Source organism: Trichoderma camerunense (assembly GCF_050948025.1).
Source record: "Trichoderma camerunense strain CBS 138272 chromosome Unknown V8C40scaffold_2, whole genome shotgun sequence".
NCBI classification, from domain to species: domain Eukaryota; kingdom Fungi; phylum Ascomycota; class Sordariomycetes; order Hypocreales; family Hypocreaceae; genus Trichoderma; species Trichoderma camerunense.
Genome location: NW_028145368.1, coordinates 1,636,098 through 1,652,148, shown reverse-complemented (window position 1 = coordinate 1,652,148; position 16,051 = coordinate 1,636,098). Strand labels below are relative to the sequence as shown.

Genomic DNA, 16,051 nt, shown 5'->3' with positions numbered 1-16,051 from the left:
TTGTATTAGATTATTAATCGTTTTAATAAATTGAAAATTTTGAAAGTTCAATAATTGTACGTTGAGCGCTCATTGCTATTGACCGTGTTGTTAAAACAATGCCAAAAAGAAGATCTATGAATATTATAGTTATTGGTAAAGATTGGAGCGTTCCCTCTGTTCTGCTAGACTGCTGACTCTTTGTATGTTGCTGTATATCATAATTAGGAATGTTTGATGAAACGAGCATATTATATGTGGAAATCCGTCTCAAGCTTACCTCCCACTCGCCACCTCTGCGTAAATTCGTGTTGTGCGCGATCCAGAGCTTCAAGATCCGGAATCGTAAACATTCCCTCTCCACACAAGCTGGGTATATTTTTAGCCAGCAACTGAGCGGCACGACATGTGGTTGAAAGTCCGATGAGGGAAAGTCCTTTGACTCCTTTTCTTGGCACTATCTCGTTCATGGACTTGCAGATATCAACTGCCATTCGACTGGATGACTCTATGGCGAGTCTATCCGCCGCACTAACGGATTCTTGAGATTTCGTCAAATGAAATGCATTGAGTTCAAATAGGAAGCTAGATATAAATGGTCAGCTTCCTAAAATTGTTCGGTAGTCGATCCCGTGGTAACGTACCTAAGCGCGAGCGCAATGCTGTCGCAAAACACGAGAGAATTGGGGCCTGCGGCTTGGATTAGAGCATAGCAAAGATTTCGAAGCCGTGATTCTACTATGAGATACGAATTTGGAGAGGACTTGGATGTTGTCTCATCTTTGATGTACTGTGTTGCTTCTCGGACGATCCCTGCAACTTGGAAGAGCATCTCAAAGTTGGACGACGAGCCACAGCTTTCCTTTATCTCTTTACCATCCAGCTGTGCATCTGCCGTTACTAAATTTGAGCCACTATCGCTCGGCGTTTGTTCGCCCTTCGAATATTTCGGTAATTTTACCAGACTGTTGTCCATAGATCAGTAATAGGCTTTCATTCGGAGATGGACATGTCTCTAGAGCACATACCAGTCCATAATAATGACTGCTTTCCGGCAGGTGGTATCTATGTCTATTCCTGTTCCATTTTTACTCTGGGTGACAGAACCCAAATTGTTTAATTTGCAGATGACTGCACAACCAGCAATGGTCAATTCAGACTCTCGGTCAAGGCCATGGCCGTATTCGAATAGTGAGAGTAAAAGCCCGATCTGCAGAACCTTTAAATATGACTTTGCAGTAGTTTGTAAAAGCAGAAATGCTTGCTTCACTGCCTTGTATAAATTGCTGTGCATAGTATGGTCACAATTTTCGCAAGGTGGTTGAGATATCAGTGCCATGGATAAAAAAAGCATTCCGTCAATGCCACGACACTGTCCCCAGGCATAATATTCCACAAGTTGATCGATTTGATCATCGGTCATGATCGGAAACCAACTATGAATCGTATCCCTGTAAGTTTGAACAATGGACGTGGCGGTCAGTCCTGCTGACTTGAGTGTCATACGAAGAAGTGATGCCTCTTGCTCGGCATCATCAACGCCGCTAAGGAGGGCCACTGATATCATCCCAACGAGCTTGTAACACATGTCAAGAGGTACTTTAGCGAGACAGCATGCCCGAGTATCTTTGGATGGCGTGACATCTTCTCCTTCTCCGGAGCAAAGTCCGCCAGCGGAGTTGTTGGTGGATATTTGGCGCCCATAGATACAGCGAGTCTTTTTACTAAAAAAATATGAGTATGAAAGGCTGGCCCATAGGAGCACCCTGCCGAGACACGAAGAATACATACAGTATGCATCGATTGCAGGCAGGAAGAGCTCTGTCACAGCGGGTCTTGGCTCTTTTGCATTGATGGCAAACCCCAGCCGCTCTGCCAAAGACTGGAAACTGCGGCGGAATATGTAGAGTCATGTAATCCGATGTAGAAGCCGATGCCTGCATGGTCTTGAAGCTATCAATTCAGGCACAATCGTGCTGTAGCATTCAAGTCAATTCTCCGCGGATAGCTGTAATGTGATGACCTCGAAGATACTTGTACGGAACAGAGATTCTGTTAATGGGGCATGTAAGCTATAATAAAACTCCCGAGACGTTGCTGCCGTGGGGCCGGACGTTTAACCTTGGGCCAGCTCACGGAACTAGGCAAATTATAAATCATGAACAGGGTTCGGCCGATGCATTAGCGCCAGTTTTGTGAATCCGTTTTGAGATTTCCGATGATAGTGCCATCCAATCAGAAGTTGCGCTGCAGTATGAGAGGCATCACTGTATGTCCATATGGATGTACTTTGCCTTTGGAACGCGAGTTGTAGATGAGTTGGAATATCAGTGACTTAGATGTCTATAAAAGCCTGATGTGTCTCCCTCTTTTCTTGATTGAAGCCACTTACTTACACACCATCAGAAGTAAAGAGTATTTGAGCTATTGAGTCTACAATTCAACCCTTTGCAGAAAAGATGTCGTCGATCAAGAACGTCGCGGTTCTTGGAGTAAGTTTTCCATTATATTCACTTAAATACTGCAACCAACTTACACAACTGAATTCATCAGGCCACTGGAAATGTCGGCAAAACTTCAGTTCCAGCTTTGCTTTCTGCTGGCTTCGTCGTGACAATCATTGCAAGACCAGAGAGCACCGCTACCTATCCCGAAGGAGTGGCCGTCAAGAAGGCCTCTTACGATGATCTTGAGACACTTACCGAGGCCCTGAAGGGCCAAGACGCTCTTGTCGAAGCATTCAATCCCGCGGCAGCTGAGCACCAAAGCATTATCGTGCGAGCGGCTCTAGCTGCTGGCGTGCAACGTCTGATTACGCCTGAATTCAGCACTGATTCTTTCTCGGCTCACGCTGAGGAAGTAGGAATCTTTGAACCTAAGCGCAAGGCTCAGAAGGAGCTTGAAGAGCTCACATCGGCGCCGGGTTGCATCCTCTCCTGGACGGCCATCATTCCCGGAGGGTGGTTTGACTGGGGTATTGAGGGTGGATTCTTTTGGATTGACAAGAAGCAGAAGACCATCACTCGCTTCGGATCAGGTAACCAAAAGGTGTCCATCAGCCGCTTGCAACTCTGCGCCGAGACCATTGTAACTGTCCTCCAAAACCCAGACAAGTATCGCAATCGCGTCGCCTACGTTGCAGATTATGCCGTCAGCACAAATGAATTCATCGACATAATTAAGGAGATTTCATCTGGTGAAGAATGGAAAGTGGTCGATGTCGATATTGAAGAGTTCAAGAAAGAAGGTTTTAGGCTCTGGGATGAAGACACTAAGAACGGTGTGAAGACTCGACTGTTCACTAAGGCATACACCATGCTGGGGACTGTTGCACTGTTTGATGAAGAGAACCGCTACAACGCGGACTACTCGTACAAGCAAGAGCCTGGAACTGGCCGACCGATTGAGAGCCTCAAGGAAGAGCTCAAGAAATTGCTGGGTTACAACTGAAGCGGCTATTATCTTGTATTGCACATGGGTCGGATTTACAAACCTGATCGTTCGAATTGGATCAAGCTACTTAGGCAATCTGTTTCAAATCAAGATCATTAGCGATCAAAAGTGTAGACAGATAAATGTGATTACTGGAGTTTCTGAATTATCTTAAAAACCAATGCTTAGCATTATGCCTGCCGCAAGATGTGATGCACGTAATGTGATCCAGGAAGTGAACAGCCTTGGGCTATTAGGTATCGTGATAATCGAACAAGATATACTGATCTTATTGATAGTAAAATCTCATGCAACACATCAGATAGCCAAAGCTTAAAGGAACAAGTCAATCTTGTACTTGTCAACAAGTAGCACCAGGGTAGCTCCGCGGCGGAATGAGCTTGTTTGCATGTAGCTGAGCTATGCACCACACGCTCAGATTTGTCGCAGAGCAACAAGTTCAGATCCAAAGCATCGGGATCAAAGAACCTCGTAGCGACACATTTGTAGCCTGAATGGCTTCCATTGTAATAGCTCTTCTACAGTAATCACACTACACAATACAACACAAGTCACAGTCACAGTCACAGAAAGCAATTATCAGCAAAAAGAAATGTAGATCTCAGAATGAAACGGCACCGGTACGGAAGACAACCAAGTGCCGAGATTAACGAAGGATCCATTCAAGAATTCCTCTCCAAACGTCCTCAAGCCAAAAAGGCCTTGCCGAAATCGATGTCCATAGTAGACACCGCGCGGCGGACATTCGTGACTATCTGGAGAAGAAAGAGAGAAAAAAGAGAAGAAAATCCCACGAGAGGGAAATTTCCTAAGAAGACCCGCGAAGAAAAAAAAAGATGAGTCAGCATTTACGTCTAGCACGTGATGTCGGCGGGATCTGGAGCGAGAGTTGCTTCTCACGTGAGTTTCTTGCTCTGGAGATGATGAATTGGAGCTCCCTGATTGGCCCACCTAAACCGAGGAACCGACGCAGTTCCGTTCCGAAGAAGCTCGATCCAAACGCCGCAAACCGACGACAGCAACCGGCGAACGGCTTCTTCTTTGTCTGGGGGAACGTCGAACAGCAATTGAAAATCGCCGCTCTAATCTTTGAATCTCCTCTTTCCATCCAAGTCATCTCGCCCAACATGATCGCCCATCGGCTCGGCCTCGCTGCCGTGCGCAGTACGTTCTCTTCTTTTCCCCTCCTCGGCAGCTTTGCTTTTGGCTTCACATGCAATTCTGCGAATAGCCTCACCACGGACGCTCTCTGACATCGAACTGCTTTCATAGGCGCGACGAAGCCCAATGTCTTCTTCAGGCAGAACATCCCGCGCATGGTCCTCGCCTCTGCCATGTCAACCTCCCAGGCCCGGTAAGCCCGCGCGCCAAATCCAAACTGCCTCTCCACGAAAGACACAAACCGAGGAAACGAGAGGGGGAAACAGCTTGCTAACATAGACCTCTCTCTCTCTTTCTCTTCCGCAGACCCATACAGACCCAGAAGCTCTCCCAGGAGGAAGGCCAGCAAGTCCTCGTCAACCAGCGCCTGAACCGCCCCGTCTCCCCCAACCTGGGCATCTACAAGATGGAGCAGACCTGGTTCGGCGCCTCCGCCTGGACTCGTATCACCGGCTGTGTGCTCTCCGGCGCCGCTTACGTCTACTTCACCGCATACCTCGCCTCCCCTCTCCTGGGCCTCCACGTCGAGAGCGCCGCACTGGCTTCCGGCTTCGCTGCCCTGCCCTTCGTCGTCAAGGGCGCCATCAAGTTCGCTCTGGCTTTCCCTTTCACTTTCCACTTCATCAACGGCATCAAGCACCTGGTCTACGACTTGGGTATTGGCTTTGCCAAGTCCCAGATTAAGAGGGGAGAGGCTGCTCTGTGGATATCAAGCTTCATCGGTGGTGGTTACCTAGCTTTTGGCTTGTAAAGGAAGGAGCATCAATGGATGGCTTGGAAGAAATGAGGAAAAAATCAACACCGGACAAGCAGCGGGCGGTGTATGTAAAATAAATGGCCACCAAAGGGCCTTATTTGATTAATTGTCCAAAAATATTTTATTAAAAAGTTTACAAACAACCCGAATGCCATGTATCAATGACAGGGCGTGAGCTCATCTCCTGGATATCAACCAATCCGAAACGCCGTGCGCCTTCTCATATGCTGCGTCAGCTGTAGCTGTTTTCCTTGACTAGTACTCCTTATTCCAAAAACCGGGCATCGAGAATGGTCTTGATCAGCTGGTGATTGCGAGTAGATGCAATCTTCTCGCCAACAATGGGACCAATGAAGTCATTTAAGTCAGAGAGCTCCGAAGCGGGGGCGTTGCCATTTACGCCATTCATCTGCGCCTCGGCAGTATCCGTAGTGTCCGTCTTCTGCGCGAGAGAGGCTACGGCCTGCACCAACCCTTGAACGAGCATCTCATACTCGATCGAGCCCTCCGATTTTTCTTTCAAAGGCTGGAGAATTCCGGAGTCGAAACTCTTGAGGTTTCGCAAAACTAAGACTCGGATTGCCTCCATTCCTCCAGCCTCAAGCAGGCCGTGGATGGCACCATACAATACGGCAGGAGGCTTCGTGGGGTCCAGGAAGTATTTTAGACATGTCCTTGTAAGTTTTGGCCGTAGCAAGGAGTTTGAGGCTGAGTATTTGCGTGCAATGCGGCCAAGTAGTGAAGCTGCTAGCTGTCGAAGATCATACTGCTCCTTGAGTGAATCTTGACCCTCCTCAGTGCCCAGTTTTCTAGCCATCAGGCACGTCAGGACGGGTGCAGAAAGAGAACTGGCATACGGGTCCAGGAACAAGCTCTTGTTCTCGATCAAAGCGTTGGTCAGTTCCATCATCTGCTTCAGGGTGAATGTATCGTCCAGTTGGTGTGTGACCCTGTCCATGATGAAGTTGATAAAGTAAGGAACCAATTGATGCAGGCCGGGGTCATCTCTAACAGATCCCAGTGCCGCCTGACGCAGTCGAATGACTTCTTCATCTGGATTGTCGTCGAGGATAGCAGCCTGGATCTTGTCGAAGTAAAGGATGAGCTCCTTGCTCACAATGTGCTTAACAGAGGGCTGGCCGGAGGCAGCATCATTTCCAGCAAGGGCAGACAGCGCAGGGTTAGCGCCTGGTCCCTTGGGCAACAAGTCTTGTGGTCGCAATTCGGCTGAGGTCGGGTTCTGGGGGATGGAAGGCTGAACGCCCTCGATGGCGAGCCAGTGCGCTACGGTAAGCTGTTAGCAGAGCTAGTCCAGAGCTGTGTTCATCGCATGTAAGATGGAAGCTCACCAGTAAAGTTCATGTCTCGCGGCACTCTAGGCAGCGGTGCATTGATCAATTTCTCGAAGTCCACCTCTTCATCCTCGATGTAGAACAACGGCTGGCCAGGTCCCAAGCTTGCCTCGCCATATCGTAGAGGCCGCGTGGAGTCGTAGCCATACAAGGGCTCGGCATCCAAAACCTTGAGGGCCAGAGAAACGTCATTGACCGTCATCGTCGTCCGTCGTGCAGCGCGCATGAGACGCAGAGCTTCGATAATGACCTGGCCAATACGGTATTCGACATCCTGTGTGAGAGCCTTGAGAGCCTCGTCGCTCATGGAGCCAATGCCCACCGACTCGGCAACATCTTTGACATTTTCGGTATTCCACAGCAGTTTGGGCGTTTCGCTCGCCATATTGGCCGTCTTCTGGGCGATGCGAAGCTGCGAACACGGTCGAAGTTGGGTGGCTAGCTGGCTGGAAAGCGATTCGCGTGCGGATTGACGTGAGGCTGAGGATGGTTGAACTGCGAGCAACTTTGGACCACTACCAGCGAATTGTGGGGGAGAGCGAACGGATTAGATAAGCCAAAATCCGGCAGCCGAATATCTACATCCCTAGAATTATAAAATGTTGAATCAAAATGTTGTAAATATATTATTATAGCATGTCATTATCTTATTTCATTTTTTGGAATTTCATATAATGCATTATCGCGTGCTACGATAAAATGAATCCTCTTTCGTAGGTGTATGGAAAGGCACCGCAAGCGCATATCCATCTGCACTGAATCAACAACACGCTTCGAAGACCCCACTGTAGCAGCTGCTTAGTGTTCAGCTCCTACAGCACAGGCTACAGCGGCTCTAATGGAGTTCGCTGCAGTGCTCCTCGGTACGTCATCAATGCCTGGGTAGCCGCGGTTTAGTGGGATTTGCATCTCTGCATCTCGGCACCTTCAATTTGGCCGCCAGGTTACTCATAAGATGATCCAATTTACATGTTGCTCACGAACTACGATTCATCAGGTAGTTCTCATCTTGTAAGCGAGTCATTGGAAATGTTCCTCCTTTTAAAGGCGACTGACTCGACAATTCACTCATTGGATATGATAGACGCGATGATACAGGGGGGTGAGACAAGCCAAGTTTAGAAGTGGCATGGATATTTAACAATTTGCTACTCTATTTCGAGCTACCTAGGCGACAAAAGACAAAAAGAGACCCAAAAATGCCCACTTAAGCACCAATAGCCTTGGCAAGAGCCTCACCAAGGTCCGAAGCAGAAGTCGGGTTCTGGCCCGTGATGAGGTTTCCATCCACAACAACCTTGTTGCCAAAGACGGCCGTCTGGACAAACTTTCCGCCGACGGCATTGACGCGGTCCTCGACGAGGAAGGGCATGGCGCTGGTCAGCTGGACGGCGTCCTCCTCGGCGTTTGTGAAGCCGGTGACCTCCTTGCCCTTGAGGAGGGGCTCGCCGTTGACTTTGGCGTTGACCAGGGCGATGGTGCCGTGGCAGACGGCGGAGACGATCTTGCCGGCGTTGTAAAACTCCTCAATGAGGGCGATGGAGTCGGCGTCGTCGACGAGGTCGAACATGGGGCCGTGGCCGCCGGGGTAGAAGATTGCGTCGAAATCGCCAGAGCGGCCGGCAAACTGCTTCAGGGGCAGGGTGTTCTCCCACAGGGACTTGTTGTTGTTGAGGAAGCCGACGGAGATGGGATCCTCCTTGGTGAGCTCGATGGAGGCGGGATCGAGAGGGGCGACGCCGCCCTTGGGAGAGACGACGGTGACCTCGACGTTCTTGCCGGAGAGGACATGGTAAGGGTGGGCGAACTCGGGCTGTGATTTATGAGGTCAGAGCTAGTTACCAATTGAAAGTTGGGATTGAAGAGGAGGAGGAGAGAGGAGGAGAGGAGGAGAGGAAGAAAGAGACATACCAAGTACCAGCCAGAGGATCGGTCAATGGCATCAATCTTGTCGTGGGAGGTGAGAACAACGAGGACCTTCTTGGGAGCCATTGTGTCTGAGTTGTAAATTGTTGATGTAGATGTAGGTTGTTGTGAATTGGTTGCTTTGTAGCTGTGCTGAGATGCCGAGGCTTGGAGCTGTAGCTGTAGTCTGAGTGCTGAGTGCTTGCTTCTTACTTCTTCTCAACCAGCCATGAACAACGGCAACACTCTTTATATATCCCTTTTTTCTCATCCCATCTCAATGCCACCTCTTCGGTCTCGAGCTCTCCACATGGCCAAAGGATCGCCCACAATCATTGAAACTGCCCCTCATTTTTGCCTTCAAATTCAATGCGAACAGCCTCTCCAGGCTTCTTTCGGCATGTTGTCCGTCCGCCTTGACGCTCATCATTGGTCCAGCGCGCGGCAAAGTCCAGCCCAGACCTTCATAGTCAAAACTCCCCGTGCCGCGGCTTGTTTGACGTTGGAAGCGCGTCACAGAATGAACCTTGAGGGAGCTCGACGGATCATGTTCCGAATCTTAAGATTATCTAATACCAGCTTCTCCATAATAGTTGTCCAATTCGATGCGCAAAAGCAGAGAAAGGCGACAAAGGCGACGGTGCACGACTGAGATGAGTCAGCTCCAGCTCGGATGATGCCGCAGGGTACGTGGGTCTTGTACCTGGAGAGCGGCGGAATGTCCCGCAGGGCTGACCGTTGCAGGTACGTACCGTGGAAGGACTTAAGATATTATTCTCCGGATGGCAAGAAGCAGCAGCTCAGATGAGTTGAAGATGATGCTTTGGCTTTGGCTTGGAGTAATCATCAATGCGTTTTTTTTTCTCTTTCTGCTCTGTAAGCAGCTTCGTTTCTCATCATCTCCTGAGATGGATTGGTGATCAATGGAAAAGGCTCGGCTCCTATCTTGCCACCGGTCCGAGTTTAGAAGACGGCAGAACGAAGGTGTTAATCAGTAATATAGAATTGAAGACTCTAGGTATCTAGCATTAAGGGAGATGTCTCTGATCCAAAAAGTTGCGAAAATGAATACAAAGGACATAGAAGGCCGTCAATTTGCCAATGTTGTTTGGATTTGCCCCAGGAGATATCAGCAAGGCTTCAACGAGTTTACCTATCCTCTATTATCACTTACACCACTTACACATGGGATATACTCAGGGTATACTCCTCGATTGTGTCCGATTTACGTTTTACGGCTATTCACTCTTGCGAATACTTACATTTCATTTCCTCTTCTGTTAATATGACTCACAGTAACCCGAATAATGTTCCGCCTTGCTTGTGCCAGAGCACCGTCTCTTTTCACCTACAGATGTATACCAAAGGCACACTATAGATTCAATAAAGAATATAGACTACCTAGCTCAATACAACACCACAACACTTGTCGACGATTCGAAATCGATCCCTTACATCGTATCCCCCCCTCTTAAACCCACGGCAGCCTCGTCTTCGAGAAACTACAGTGGCAGTCTCATGACAAGACCAACATTCCATATAAGCAGTTTACAATCACAAGGCAACGAACATTCTGCCATCAAACAAAGGCACACCATGTTACCAAAAGACGACGAATACGACCATTATGAAATTCGATTGCTGTCTCGCAAGTAATGCATCCCACATTCCGCATTCCCAAAAGCCGCACAAACCACACACCGGCATTTTCTCTCTTTTCAAGCCCTTGAAACAACTAAGTTACATAAAAGAAAAAGCAAAAGACAAGATAAAAACAAGATAAAACCGCTCGTAAACTGAAGCTTTCGTGTTTCAGAGAGCCTCAAAAAGAAATAGAATAGAAAACAAATAAGACAGAAAAAGGAAAAAAAAAAAAAAAGGAAGAGTACAGTCAGCGCTCAAAAAAATAAAAGGAATGGTCCCTGTAGGCCTCTCGCCAGACAAATCGTAGATTACACGTTGAGACACACAATCTCGATAGATTGAAGTCCCCCCCTCCTTAGACGATAAATGAAAACCCGTATGAGCGAAAGAATATGTGTTGGTAGTCGCGGAAAATAAAATAAATAAAATGGCCAGGTTTTAGGAAACCATTCCAACCCAGCCTTGCAAAAGTAGTCGCCTGTAAGCTTGACTCATCAAAGCTCATAACCAGAAGACTAGATCAAGTCCTGTTGTCACCCTATCGCATCTTTTGCAATCTGTCGCACTTGTTGGATATATCCTTGCCTTTGAGCCGATTAGAAGCCCTCAGTTGATAAATTTCGTTAATGTTGCTTTTACTTGCTCCCGTGGTATCTCCCATTCAGTCTCGCCGTGATGGGTAATTCTCTTCCCCTGTGTTTCTTCTTCTCCTTCTGCTTTTCTTTCCCCAGCCACAGCATTAGCCCGACTTCTCATCGCTGCCAAACTCAATCTGCTGACTCGATGTACCGGCCTCTTCTCTCTCTTCTCCGTCAGGGTTTCGCTTCTTTCCCATTCTCTCACACCACTGTTCGGCGCTCACAATAGTCCCGTCCAAGACGCCCGTCACCTGTGTCACCATGTCAAGGCCCTCCTTGGCCAGCACCAATACCTTTTGCGCACCCTCACGCATCGCCGAATCATTATCTCTGTTGGAGTTCTCTGCCTGTCTTTCAGACATGGTTGCGAGACGGAATCGCTGGGGGAGACTGGTCAAGTGGCGGCGAACAAGTACCCTCGCGTTCTCGGGAAGGGCACCGCCCGCATACTTGGACACGTTGTTGATAACGTCTTGAAGAGATTTGAGGATATCACCCTTGAGGCTATTGATTCGCGCGGCGAGTTCGCTTCGTGAGGGGTTCGGCTTCTCTTGACTCCTTTCCGCGCCGTCGACATCCATGGCCTCAGCATCGCTGGGGCTATCGGTAGATGGCCCTCCTTCTGACCTCTCCTTCCTCTCTGCCTTTTCATATTCCTCCAATGCGTGCTTCAAGTTCAGAATGGCCCGGTTCATGTGATCGTTGGTCCATCGAAGCCAGCGCAGGCAGTACTTGAGACTACGCAAACTCTCAGCACTCATGGCAACGCTCAGTCCCGACGTGGACATCATCAAGCGGGTCTGCCACGGCTGGCTACCTGGCGGCTTGTGCGTTGCGGGCGCAGTTTCTGAGTATGCGGGCGACCGCTGGTCGTCATAAGCTGGCAGCGTGTCCACCGTACTAGCAGTCGATAGGCGGCGAGGAGTCTTTGACATGACCGACGACGAATCATCAAGACCGTTGTCCGGTGATCCATTCGCATCGCTGCTGGTGCTGCTGCTCTCTCCTGTCCTCCGTCTCTTGTTGGAACCGTTCGAGTCGGGGTCTGATGTGGGTGCCGGATGCCGGCGACCGGCGCCGAGGAACCATCGAACACCGCCTTCAACACCCGTGACTCTACCCACGGAGTTGACTGTGTTGGCGATAGGCGTCAGGTAACCCTCGACATATTCGGCGCCCGATTTGAATCGCGGTGAGAAATTCTTGGCTCCGCCGTATGCGGAACTGGCGCCGCCAATTGTCGAGGCGACAAGGGGATGAGCGGTTGTAAGGAGAGACAAAAGCGGCTCGGGCTTGGGTGACTTTGGTTTTGTCTGTTGAAGCTGGAACGGGGCAATGGGCGGGCTCATGGGCGGCAGCGAAGAGGAGTCGGCGGGAGGCGATGATACGAAATCTGTGCAAGAGGGCAGTTGGCATCAAACATTTACATGGCAATTGGGCATTTCAATATTGACAATGACATGGTTACTTACCTGCGCGTAAATCTCCCAGAGCCTCAGCCGCAAGCCGCACGTCTGGGTCGTCGAGGGTGAGGCTGCTAGGGGTTGGTGTTCCGTCATAGATGCGATCTGGCGACGGCGAGGCTGCACTGGCAACGCTTGCGGCGCCGTCCATGTCCATGATTGTCGCTGGACTGTCGGGCGCGTGGAAAGGCGGTGGTTGTCGGTACGAGTTCAATGAACCATTGAAGGATGACGGCCAATGGTTTTGGTTCTGGTGCAGCGGCGGCGGATTGGGGAGGTTGTGAAGATGCTGCGGAGGGCGATGCTGGTCGTCGGTGCGCATGGCAACGTCGCCGGTAATGCTGCTCAGCGACGGCAATGTTCTGCTGTCGCCGTCATGGTGCACCAGCGGGGGGAGCCTGTCGTTGTCGGACGGGCTGGGGAACTGGTGATGGCTGTGCATGGACTGCGAGTAGTTTGGGGGTGATGGTGATGGCGGTAATGGCAGAGGCCGCTGTAGCGTCAATGGCAATGGCGCATTCGACGGCCGCGAGTCGACGCTGCTGAAGCCCGGAATGGGGTTTGCCGAATGGTTATGGATGGAATTTATCGAGGGAATGGACTGGATCGAGTTGATGGGCGGCAGGCGAGGTCGCGGCGGTAATGGTGGTGCAAGTGCTGGTGCAAGTGCTGGTGATGGTCCGAGGGGGGCCGAAGCTGGACTGTTGGCGAGCGTCTGGCGATGCATGGCATGTGATTGCGGCCCAGGCGCATATATGATATGCACATATGGGAAAACGGCTGATAAGCACGCAAGCACTGCACTCCAGTGGCTGGCTGGCGCTGCGGCAGGGGTTGTAGCGGGAATAAACGCCGGGGCAGCGGGCTTTCAATCGGCTGGTATTGGGGTGGAACAAGATGGGGAAAGAAGAAAAAGAAGAAAGAAAAGAAAAAAATGTGATGGTGGAAACGGGTACAGCACAGGCAGGCAGCGAGAATAGCTTCAGATGGGGGAAAATGTGCTCTGATACATGCTAAGCCCTTCTTCTTGGGTCTTGGGACAGAGAAGGGGAGAAGAGCAGGGTGGTCTGGGCACGTGGATGGACAGTGATGACAATGGCGATAAGACGACAGGACAGGACGGCAATTACATCAAGTGCGCACAGAGCATAAGCCCGCCGACGGGCATATCAATGGCTGTCAAGGGCTGCCTGGACGATTTCAAACAAAAATTGGAAACAAGAGGGTAAAAAATTCGAGATAAAAAAGACGGAAATCCACTTGGGACACTGCCCTTGTGCAAGCGCCGAGTCAGACCAAAGCAAAGCAGTATCGTGATTCTACAGCTAGCAGCTAACAATCATGGATGCCTCAAAATCTTTTTTGGCCGCGTTCCTTTCCCATCCTATCCCAATCCAGCAATGGATGACGGGCTCTCCCACACCATCTCGCACCTACGAATGAATTGGCCTCCGCGACACACTCGATACTACCGTTTGTTGGGGACTCTGTGACGGCGTGGTGTGGTGACTTTTTTACGTATTGACAGCAGCTAATGCGATTGGAGACCAAGTACCTGTACACGGTGCCGAGGGCCCTTAGGTCAGGCGCTGGGAATTCTGCAGGGTCCGCAGGGTTTCAATGCGCTCATGGTTGGTGCTATTAATGGAGCCCTGAATGGGGATTATGGAGCAGCAAGTGGGCGCATCGTGTACCGGTACGCGCATGTGCTCCGACGAATCTTGGACTACCTGCTAGTCTAAGTACCTCCTACCAGACCTGTAATACCAATGTCCCATCAAGCAAGGTGGAGGGCAGAAGAGGCGGCGAATGTTCCATTGACCGCGCTGCTGCAGATTTCGAGACGGCGATGCCGCTACACAAATCTCACCCTCGTCTCGACGCTTGACTGGTGCCCTCTCTCCAGCTCGTCGTGGGTGGAGCATCCACATGGAGGCAAGACACTGCGACTGCACGCTGACTGACGGGGACCTTGCAAGTGGTCGACAATTCTGGCAAAAGCACAGCATTCAGCCATTAATAACCAGCAGGTCTGTGCCATCCTTGCCGAGCACATCAACATCAAGCAATGATACGCAGACAAATCAAGGCCGCCTGTGATGAACTGCTTGGCATCCCATCATCATCGTCACTGCCACGATCTCGCCGCCGGAATAGAGAGACGAGCCCAGACAAGACCAGACGAGAGGGCGCGCGGCCGCATCTCCTCCCCCCTCGAGGACATGCCAAATCCAGCAATGGACCAAAAAAGTGCTGGTGCCGTCACTTTGTTGCTAAATTAGAATCAAACCCAAAAACGGCCTTGGGAACGACGGGCTACAAGCACGTGCCTGAGCGTTGCAAAGCTGTTATCACATGCAATGTGACGCTCCTCTTTCTGCTCTGAGCCCCAACTTTTCGCTTCCCCACCGACGCTGGCACTGGACAGACTTATTTCATGTGCTTTTGCCCCCTCCCGGCCGAGCAAATCCCACCGCTCTTCGCTGTGTAGCATGCCGTGCCCTTGTCGCGATTGGAATGTCCGCATTCTTCCAGTGGGGGGTTTTAGGGGTAAGTTGGGGCCACTAACAGTTCCAGAGGAGGGTTTACTGCTCACATGGCCACGAGAATTCTCATCAAAAACATGCGCCGTGTGGGGAGGCAGAGCTGCGCACGTCAATAGCCCAGACCTTGCCCTGCATCTCCAAATCGTTGCTGTGCGATAGCGATGGCGAGGCTGGCTGGCAACCTTTTGGAGCCTTCAGGTCCACCTGGTCATCAACAGCCACGTTCCCAACAGAGCTTAACCAAGCCACGCATGTGGTCGTGAGAACAGGCACAGTGATTGTAGCAGGAGGCTTGTAAGACGGGCACCCTCATTGCCCTGAGCAGGATGGCAGGCTTCATCAATTACCCCGAAACCTGATTCCAAATGCGGGGACCCCGGACAAGCCTCTCTCTCGGTGTGCCATGGTCTGCTTGCTTGCTGTACAGTGATGTCTCTGTCTTTGACAAGGACATTGAAGCTTTGCTCCCTGCTCCCCTAAACCATACATTCCGATGCACCCCAGATTGTTTCTCAACCTCACATCATCAGGCAGTGCATTGGGTACTAGCACAGGCACCTTGACGTCTTCCCCAACAACGGCAACGGCCTGTCTCAGACAGTAAAGCACCTATTCGCAGAAATGCTCCGAGTAGTGCTGCCACTCGGCACAACTGCTGGTTCACAACCATCACATGACGCCTTTTACGTCGCCCCGTTTCATCACGCAAAACGCACTGTAGGTCGTGTACTCATACTGTACTGACTGTATCGTGTCCTAGTCGGCTGGTGGTTGCTTTCCGGGATCTGGGCCTGAGCTGCCGTCTTCCGCGCAATGCGCTACAGGGAAGCCATTATTGGTTGAGGCTAGAGAGCTCGCGCACAAGTAGAAGCCGGGCGCGGATAGCTTTTGCCATCACTCTCTGTGTGTGTGCTTATCCCATACCTGCATCTCCCATGTCTGCCACAGGCACATGCAAATGAGAGAGCACATGCAAATGAGGGCATAGATACAGTAGCAAAGGAGCTGGATTCGCCTACACGGCAATCACATGAACGATCGGCATCATGATTCACCTCGCTCTCTAACACAAGGTCCGACGTTGATGAATGTGTGGCTCCTCTGACGCCGCCCAAGCAATCAAATCCTGCCAAAGCAGAAAACACACGCGGGC

General features: G+C 50.5%; 6 protein-coding genes across 6 annotated transcripts; 2 read left to right on the top strand and 4 right to left on the bottom strand.

Moving 5' to 3' along the window:
• Positions 1-58: 58 nt before the first annotated feature.
• V8C40DRAFT_233150 (uncharacterized protein) lies at positions 59-2,072 on the bottom strand. The gene is made up of 5 exons (XM_083213299.1): positions 1,771-2,072; positions 1,008-1,703; positions 624-944; positions 260-564; positions 59-190 (listed from the first exon to the last, which is right to left on the bottom strand). The coding sequence occupies exons 1-5, from the start codon at positions 1,920-1,922 to the stop codon at positions 165-167; spliced, it is 1,500 nt and encodes a 499-aa protein (XP_083077955.1). The 5' UTR covers positions 1,923-2,072; the 3' UTR covers positions 59-164.
• A 310-nt stretch (positions 2,073-2,382) lies between these two features.
• V8C40DRAFT_282557 (aromatic alcohol reductase) lies at positions 2,383-3,429 on the top strand (the record flags this gene model as incomplete). Its single annotated transcript, XM_083221807.1, has 2 exons — positions 2,383-2,471; positions 2,533-3,429. The coding sequence occupies exons 1-2, from the start codon at positions 2,439-2,441 to the stop codon at positions 3,427-3,429; spliced, it is 930 nt and encodes a 309-aa protein (XP_083077954.1). The 5' UTR covers positions 2,383-2,438.
• A 983-nt stretch (positions 3,430-4,412) lies between these two features.
• On the top strand, positions 4,413-5,497 carry V8C40DRAFT_233147 (succinate:quinone oxidoreductase subunit C). Its single transcript, XM_083213298.1, has 3 exons — positions 4,413-4,596; positions 4,705-4,786; positions 4,900-5,497. Exons 1-3 carry the CDS (start codon positions 4,560-4,562, stop codon positions 5,342-5,344), a joined length of 564 nt encoding a protein of 187 aa, XP_083077953.1. The 5' UTR covers positions 4,413-4,559; the 3' UTR covers positions 5,345-5,497.
• Positions 5,420-7,185, bottom strand: V8C40DRAFT_233144 (TATA-binding protein-associated factor TAF6). Its single transcript, XM_083213297.1, has 2 exons — positions 6,700-7,185; positions 5,420-6,634 (listed from the first exon to the last, which is right to left on the bottom strand). The coding sequence occupies exons 1-2, from the start codon at positions 7,085-7,087 to the stop codon at positions 5,616-5,618; spliced, it is 1,407 nt and encodes a 468-aa protein (XP_083077952.1). The 5' UTR covers positions 7,088-7,185; the 3' UTR covers positions 5,420-5,615.
• Positions 7,186-7,803: 618 nt separating this feature from the next.
• Positions 7,804-9,436, bottom strand: V8C40DRAFT_233142 (type 1 glutamine amidotransferase domain-containing protein). The gene is made up of 3 exons (XM_083213296.1): positions 9,360-9,436; positions 8,614-9,255; positions 7,804-8,515 (listed from the first exon to the last, which is right to left on the bottom strand). The coding sequence occupies exons 2-3, from the start codon at positions 8,692-8,694 to the stop codon at positions 7,910-7,912; spliced, it is 687 nt and encodes a 228-aa protein (XP_083077951.1). The 5' UTR covers positions 8,695-9,255; positions 9,360-9,436; the 3' UTR covers positions 7,804-7,909.
• Positions 9,437-10,690: 1,254 nt separating this feature from the next.
• V8C40DRAFT_97854 (transcription factor Opi1-domain-containing protein) lies at positions 10,691-13,247 on the bottom strand. Its single transcript, XM_083223689.1, has 2 exons — positions 12,362-13,247; positions 10,691-12,282 (listed from the first exon to the last, which is right to left on the bottom strand). The coding sequence occupies exons 1-2, from the start codon at positions 13,077-13,079 to the stop codon at positions 10,991-10,993; spliced, it is 2,010 nt and encodes a 669-aa protein (XP_083077950.1). The 5' UTR covers positions 13,080-13,247; the 3' UTR covers positions 10,691-10,990.
• Positions 13,248-16,051: the final 2,804 nt, after the last annotated feature.